The following is a 7,841-nucleotide window of genomic DNA, read 5'->3' on the forward strand; positions in this document are numbered from 1 at the left end:
TGAAGTTCTTTCCAAAAAAGTGTGGGATTATTTTTGCCAAGAAAAATTAGCTCCTCTCTCTTTGTGATCATAAAATCAGCTTTCTTTTTCTTTAAAATCTACTTGTAAACTTTGATGTCTGTCTCTTTTTTATTTGACTCTCTTAAACTCCTTCTAGCCATTTTGCATTCCTCATCAAACCATGCATTCACCAAGAAACAATTTGTCTCAGATTTTTTGTTTTTTGTTCTTTTGCACTTTGAGAGAGCCACATGTATTAGATTAGTTAACATATAACTGTTAAGACCATGACAAGTAGTTTTCTCCACCTTAAGAAGCTTTTCCAAAGAAGACTTGAAGATCCTAGCATTTCTTGTGTCAAAAGAACTTTGCTCTTTGAATGCTGTTGCTGAGATGGTTGAATTTTCTCCTCATATTGCTTTGTTTTTGCCCATGCAAGACTTAAATAAATTGGCCTATGATATGATTTGAGATCCCAAAAATGCTCACCAATCATTAATTCCTCAATTTTATGTTGTGTAGTCAACCACACTTGTCCCATTGTAAGTGTTGCAAGTGAAATTTATAGATTTTGGCCATCTAATCATACCATTACAAATAATTAAGTCAAAGGCCCCACAAAGAGTGAGAAACTCTTCCCCAAACTAATTGCATCCTTTGGTGTCTTCTGACACTCTTTCCCATTGATTTTTTTCCTCTTTTGTGAGCCAAATGAGATTATGATCACCTTTACAACTAAGAATGCTAGCTTGTTCACTTGCAGTTCTAGCATTGAAGTCCCCAACAAGAAGGAGCTCACCTTGTTGGGAGAACGTATCAATGCCCTTTTTCAAGGCTGCAAAGGGGTCTTTGCAGTCTAGACCATATTTTGTGTAGAATTTGGAGACTTGCGAAGCAAAATAATATGTTGCAATCCTAATAATATTGCGATTTTATGTGATCTTGAACCCTAAAAACTGTTGATATGTGGCGACTGATCAGCAAAGTACTATACACTCAGCACGTATCCTCGCGCAGGCTGGGCCTCGGGAAAGCAAACGAAGCCCGCTGCGGGGGTTTGGGGGCGGTAGCCCCCGAGAATTTTTTTTTTTTGCCATTTTTGTTGATGAAAACCGACATTGTAATAAAACCCTAAAAAGGCCGACTTTGTTTGTTGCCCTAAAAACGCATGTTATAAGCGGCTGGGTGCTTAAGGCATTGTAAGGTTGATGTACTATTTTTGCTGGATAATAAAAAAGATTGGACGACTCTGTATGGTGGACGTAATCCATTCTGGGCGAACCACGTTAAATCTCTGTGTTATCTGAGTCATGTTTTATTTCTTTATCTTTTATATTTAAATATGCATATAATTGTTAGTTCATATTTGCTTCAGATCTGCTTGAAACCCTAACAAAAATTGCTTATTGAAATCCTCTTTTTCCAGCTGAATGAGACACCCTTCTTTTTCTTTCACTAACACCATTATGCCGCCATGACCTTTACCATTACTTGTTGCTTTGTTCCACATTGCCATTTTTAAATACCCTTCAAACGTGGGAGTCTTGCATCCTTCATGCTCATGAGTCTCTAAAAGACAAATGATGTCTCTACCTTCCGCAATAGGCCCTAATCCAAGTCCCCGTCTCCAAGGATAGCCTCTACAGTTCGAGCAGACTAAACTTAGAGAAGCCTGGTTAAAACTTGAGTGCTATTTGTCATGGAAAGCAAGAGTCAGCGTTGAGTCTTCATTTCTATGTGATCTTATGGGCCTTGTTTCATTGTAACCAACTATATTTGTTGTTGTTGTTTTGTTGCTTGCTTGCTGCCCTGTCCTATTATGGGGATCGAAGTAGGCAATAACTGCTTTGCCCTTGAATAACCATGCTCTTTTCCCTTCATCTCTAGCTACTCTAACTTTTGTCAATTTAGCCCTTCTCTCTTCTAGCTGCCTCATAGTTAAATCTTCATCCAAGAAAAAACGGGAACCCCTCAAGAGTTGTTTTTTATTTAACAAGTTTTGCTTGTCACAGACACTTGGCAAGATAACTTTTATAGGCCTAATTTTCCCATCGCACAATTTGCCAACCCTCCATCCTTTGAGGATTTGACCTTGCCAAAGTAGCATATCTCTTAGAAAGTCTCTTGTAAGGTCGAGAGTGTGCTCATTTCTCCCGTATTCCCTCACTCCTTTGATAATTACATTTGTTGCTCTACTTTGTCTTTCTTTGAGCTCATTAACTCATGTTTCATCAACTCGATAATAATTTTCCCTCTCTATGTTTGTATTTTTGGTTGGTGTTGGCCCAAGTTTTGGTAACTTTTGAGAAACTACTTTTACCTTCTATGTTATCTGCCTTCTTATGCAAGCATGCTTGACCCGGTGTTTCATCCACCTCAACCTGAGATGCTTTGGCATTGAAACCATCTCTGTAAGTTGCTGCTGAAGCTTTCAAAATTTGCCACTCATCTTTCACACTTTGCCAACCATTCCTCATGTTTTGCCATTCAGACTTCCCAACAACAAGCACATCTTGTAATATTGACACTCGCTCTTTTAAAACTCTATTGTTGTCTGCTAGAGATTTACAGGCTGCTGTCAACACCTGTATCTTAGCCTCTTTTTCTTGCTCTTTGGCCTCTAAAGCCTTCAATCTCCTTTTGGTATTCATCAGTTCTTGCACATATAGGTTGGATGACAAGTGAGAGGAGTGGAATTAGGGCTATAGATGACAAAATCCTCAGAATCTTTGTTGCCATTGGATATGTCGTTGCCTCCCCCAAGCCAAGGAGATTTCTTGGCATAACCTTTGCCATTGAGGTTCTGCTTATTAACTTTGTGGTAATGTTTCTCCACTCATGTGTGCACTTTAATCGAGCGAATCTACGCTTCAGAATGCCCCTAAATCGTTTGGCATTAACCCAGATCCATTTTCTAGTTTTTGCCATTGATGCAATTTTCACTTGTCCCAAATGGTTTGTTTCAAAAGGCTCAGGAAGTATAAGACTATTTTTCAAGTTTGCGGTTGTTTGAATTTTCATTGCCAAAAAAAGGATAGAAAAAAAGAAATGAAAATGACAACCCAAAAAGACAGAGAACGGTCTACCTGTCATGCAGTCCAAAATGGGACCCAGAACAAAGCTACCAATGCCCCATGAAGGTCCAACACAAAAGCGTCCCTTAATTTTGCAAACCCCTGTTCTGGACCCACCAAACCAACATAACTAACAAAAAAAGACCCTTGTTTGTCACCCCAAAATCCCACTATGCCATTGCTTGGAATAGATGAAAATGCAAGTGCTTGTCTGCTCGCGCACAAACCGAGCATAAACCTTGCCTGCCTTCTCAAACCGTGCCCAAACCCTGCTTAGACGCTGTGCCCAAATGCCTGCTCAAACACCATGCCTGCTCAACCGTGCCTCAATCAATGAACATACCATCACCCTTATCAATTATACTCAACCAGTTAAACTACAACAGTTGTGGGAGGCATGACATATCATGCTTCGATTACATCAAAAGTTTTCTATTTAGGTCTTTTTTGACTGTCATCTTATTGTAACATTTTTGCATTTATTCAATATTAAAAAAAAAAGGTATTCAATTCACGCTCTTAAAGTTGTGAGAGGCATGACATAAACTTTATTTCTTATATCATACTTCCAAGTGTTTGAATTCTGGTGGATAGCATAATCAATTAGCAAACCATTGCTCTCACCAATTATACTTAACCAATTAAACTACCAACAACCTTTTGATCGTATCAAAGCTTTTCAGTCAAAGCTTTTCAGTTTACAACTTTAGAAACACTGAGGCCTACCTAATTAATTATTTGAAAGCTTGATAATTGTTGTGTTTCTCAATTCAACTGTATGAACTTTTATTAACTTTTATGTAAAAACTTTTCTATGGTTAGTGCAGCATTTTAACATAACTGCATTCAAGGTATTCTGAGGTATATATGTACCATCTGCAGTAGCTCTGATAGAGTTTGTTTTCTAGAGTTAAGCAAATAACTATGCATAAAACTTTTCTATGTTTACTGCAGCATTTTAACATAACTGCATTCAAGGTATTCCCATGTATATATGTACCATCTGCTGTAGCTCTAATAGAGTTTGTTTTAAGAAGTTAAGCAAATAACTATGTGGGTTCCCCTCCATTATAATCTTACCGAAAAGTAGATCACTGTCTTGATCAATGTATTTATATCTCTTGCAGTACAAATACTGCTTGACGTCCAGAGGCTTTTGTGAGTGAAAACCAAGTAGGGAAGTAACTTGGAAGCAGTGTTGTATGTTCTGTTCAGCAGTACTTTTTCTTAGTTAATCATGGATGCTACTGGAATAGCAGCGAGTGGGAAGAAGGCTGGGTTGACTGTGCTTGAAAAGACTTGCGTACTGCCTAGTAGGCCATCTGAGCGGAAGTACTGTGATCTCATAACATTTGATCTTCCTTATGTTACTTTTCACTATAACCAGAAGGTTATCATCTATCCTTCACCAAGCAAAGGATTTGCTTCCATGGTGGAAGCTCTGAAGAAAAGCCTCTCAGAAGCTCTGGCCTATTTCTACCCTCTTGCTGGGAGACTGTGTATGGAAGATGGGATTCTTATGGTTGACTGTAATGATGCGGGAGTGGACTTCATACAAGCTTCATGGAATGCTGTGGCAGTTGGGGATCTGGTAGGGCCAGACTCCACTCCTTTGATGGAGGACATTGTTCCTTTCAATGATACCCTTAACCTAAATGGGTTTTTCCTTCCTATGGTTGCAGTTCAGGTGAGATTCCTTGAAATGTTTGTGACTAGGAACTATTAGGAAAAAAATTGGAATTTTATAAAACAAAATAGAATTAGAATGATTTTGATGTGGGATCAGCATTTGGGTTCTACCATTGTTTGTTTGGTTAACATGCATTAGAATGGAATTTTCAAGTTTTGACATCTTGGAACATCTGTAGATACTGAAATTTTGAAGCATTAGTAAGGAATTTTCAAGTTTCGACACTTGGATCATCTCTAGTTATTGAAATTCTGAAGTCTAATAGTAAAGGTGTTGTGTCGTTTGTTTGAGAGGATTTACTATTTGTTTTTTTGGTCTTAAATTTCACCTATCTTGGGTTCTCCTAATTACAATATTCTAAATCTAACCTTATTGAAATCCTGCGAACTGCATTATCTAAAATGAAAAAATGCTCTGATGGGTATTGGAACAGATTTTGATTTTTATGCTTGTCAAAGCTAGTATGTTGGATTTTAGTTTTTTAAAGATAAATTTGGGTTTTCTAGGGTGACTTGTTGACTTGTTTCTATTTAGCTAGGTAAAATTTACCTTCTCTACTCTATTTTTCACATTTCTGATGACGGGACTTGGAATTCAATCTGAAACGTGCAGGGTAAAAACCCATACTTTCAAATTCACAAAAAACTTGTTCCATATAAATTTTATCTTACCAGCCTCTGTTTTCTTGGCCAGGTTGATTTTCTGATTACTATGTAGGGCTATCTGTAATATCTATGTTATTTTCATGGGCGATAAGAAGGTAGTTTTGGTCTGTATTAGATATTGAAGGGTTATTTTCTGATGACAGATCATAGAATTTGATCGAAAATGTCGAGGGTAAAATTCTATACAATCAAATTAAGAAATAATTCATGCCAAGACAGATATCTTACCAGCCTCTGGTTTTCTGACCAGGTTGATTTCGTGACTACTCTTTAGGGCTATTTGTAATATCTACGTTATATCCATGCCTGATAAGAGGGTAGTTTTATACTGCATTAGATAGAGAATAGCTCGTTTTTCTTCTTCTTTGATATATATCAGTAAAACTTCTTAGATCCTGAAGACCGTTTCAGACAGTACAAAAGATTTCAAGTCTCTTGTTGTGTAGCTATACCTTGTTTACTTGCTAACTTCTATTGGTGATGGATTTTAATTATACCCGGCTGTTAAATCAGGTAACAAAACTCAAAGATGGAGTTGCACTAGGAATTGCCTTCAATCATTTGATACTGGATGGGTGCTCCACCTGGCATTTTATGAGCTCCTGGGCTGAGATCTGCAGGGGCTCCAAGACAATAACCCTGCCTCCTACACATGACCGTGCTTTGATTAGAGATTCCAAGGTCAACCTGAATATTACTCCTCCAAGCAGAGACTCTGCAATGAATGGCACCCATATGGACAAACCCCAACTGAGAGGAAAGATATTCCATTTCAGCAAGGAAATGATGAATACTATCAAAAGTAGGGCTAACAAGAATAAAGAAGGCAAACCCTTTTCTTCCTTTCAGTCTCTGGGAGCCCATATTTGGAAGGCAGTCACAAAGGCCAGAAAATTGGCCCCAGAGGAGATAACAGTATTCACTCTCTTCATAGACTGCAGGAAGAGGCTTGAGCCTCCTGTGCCAGAAGGCTACTTTGGTAATGTTATTCAAGGCATTTATGGTGCAACTGCTGTGGCTTACCTCCTCTCTAATGATCTGTCATTTGCAGCAAATATGCTACAGCAGGTGATTGACTCCCATGGAGCCAAGGCCATCGCTGAGAAGAATGAAGAATGGGAGAAGAATCCCAAGCTTTATGGGTTCAGTGATGCAGGAATGAACTGCATTACAGTTGGTAGTTCCCCTAGATTTCAAGTTTATGAGAATGATTTTGGATGGGGTAAGCCACTGAAAGTCAGAGGTGGGTGCAATAATAAGTTTGATGGCATGGTTTATCTTTATCCTGGTAAGGATGAACAAGCCAGTGTGGATGTGGATATTTCTCTACTGCCAGAGACCATGGAAATGCTGGAGTCTGATGCTGAATTTCGTTTGGCAAAGTGAACAAGAATTTTAGTTTCGTGTTTTAAATACTACATCTTGAAGCCAAGAATGGAAAATAAATTGCTTTAGTTCTGATCCATAGCTTTGAACTCCAAGTATCTTAGGGAATATAGTGTTTATGTCCTAATTGTTGTTTCTGCTTAGTTAAATAAAGCGTGCTAGTTTTCCTGCCCCCTTCCAAAGCTAGTTTTGCATGGCAATGGACAAATGTATGCAGTGTTTACAGTTATATCAAATAATTCGGGTATTAGTCTATAATGTGGTTCTTTCAGTTTATTTTCTGGGTTTTTCAGTGCAATTCAGGGTGGTCAGAGATTTTAAGGTTGTTTTTGAGAATATCAGAAATTATTTCAATTATAATATAAATTTTTAAAGTTTTTTAAAATAGATTTTTGTTCTCAATTATAAAAATTGTTATGAATAGTTATGGTAGAATAAATTATTTGAATGAAGATTTTTTTTAATAAAAATTGTAAAGTAAGTTTGGTGGATTTCATTCACAAATATTCATAGAGAGTTGGGTAGAGAAGCTACCAGTTTAAATATAGGGTTGGATGATGAAAAACTTAAATTATTGGCATACTGATCACAACAAATTGATGATTTGAGTTTAGACTAATCCCATGGTAAAATATTTTAATATTCATACTTTAGATTTTGTTATGAATAGAATGGAAGAATGATATATATATAGCTATGAATAGAGTGGAAGAATAAGTTTTTCAAGGAAGATAATTTTTTAAAGAAATTAAAAAAATAGAGTAGGTGGAATTCATTGACAAATATTAATAATAGAGTTGGACATGGGAGCTACACCTTTAATAAGATGTTGGAGGATGAAAAACTTAAATTAGTGATATATTGATTAACAAAATAGATGATTTAAATTTGAACTACCCACCGCCTTAAAATTTATGTACTTCCATTGTACAATAATCTCTGTTCTGAAATACCCACGTAAACTACAGCTTATATCAAATCATTAAACAGGATATATGTTTAACAGCTATTAGACTGAATCATAAT

The 7,841-nt window shown here is 37.0% G+C and overlaps 1 protein-coding gene across 1 annotated transcript; it reads left to right on the forward strand.

Annotated features, from left to right (window-relative positions):
* The first annotated feature begins 4,098 nt into the window (after positions 1-4,098).
* Positions 4,099-7,073, forward strand: LOC131060352 (BAHD acyltransferase DCR). The gene is made up of 2 exons (XM_057993530.2): positions 4,099-4,761; positions 5,943-7,073. The coding sequence occupies exons 1-2, from the start codon at positions 4,312-4,314 to the stop codon at positions 6,813-6,815; spliced, it is 1,323 nt and encodes a 440-aa protein (XP_057849513.2). The 5' UTR covers positions 4,099-4,311; the 3' UTR covers positions 6,816-7,073.
* The last annotated feature ends 768 nt before the right edge of the window (positions 7,074-7,841 follow it).

The sequence above is a fragment of the Cryptomeria japonica genome, chromosome 8, assembly GCF_030272615.1.
Source record: "Cryptomeria japonica chromosome 8, Sugi_1.0, whole genome shotgun sequence".
NCBI classification, from domain to species: domain Eukaryota; kingdom Viridiplantae; phylum Streptophyta; class Pinopsida; order Cupressales; family Cupressaceae; genus Cryptomeria; species Cryptomeria japonica.

Coding starts and splice junctions, on each gene's coding strand:
- LOC131060352 (XM_057993530.2), top strand. CDS start 4,312: ATGGATGCTACTGGAATAGCAGCGAGTGGGAAGAAGGCTGGGTTGACT. Junction 4,762..5,942: donor TTCCTATGGTTGCAGTTCAG/GTGAGATTCCTT, acceptor CTGTTAAATCAG/GTAACAAAACTCAAAGATGG.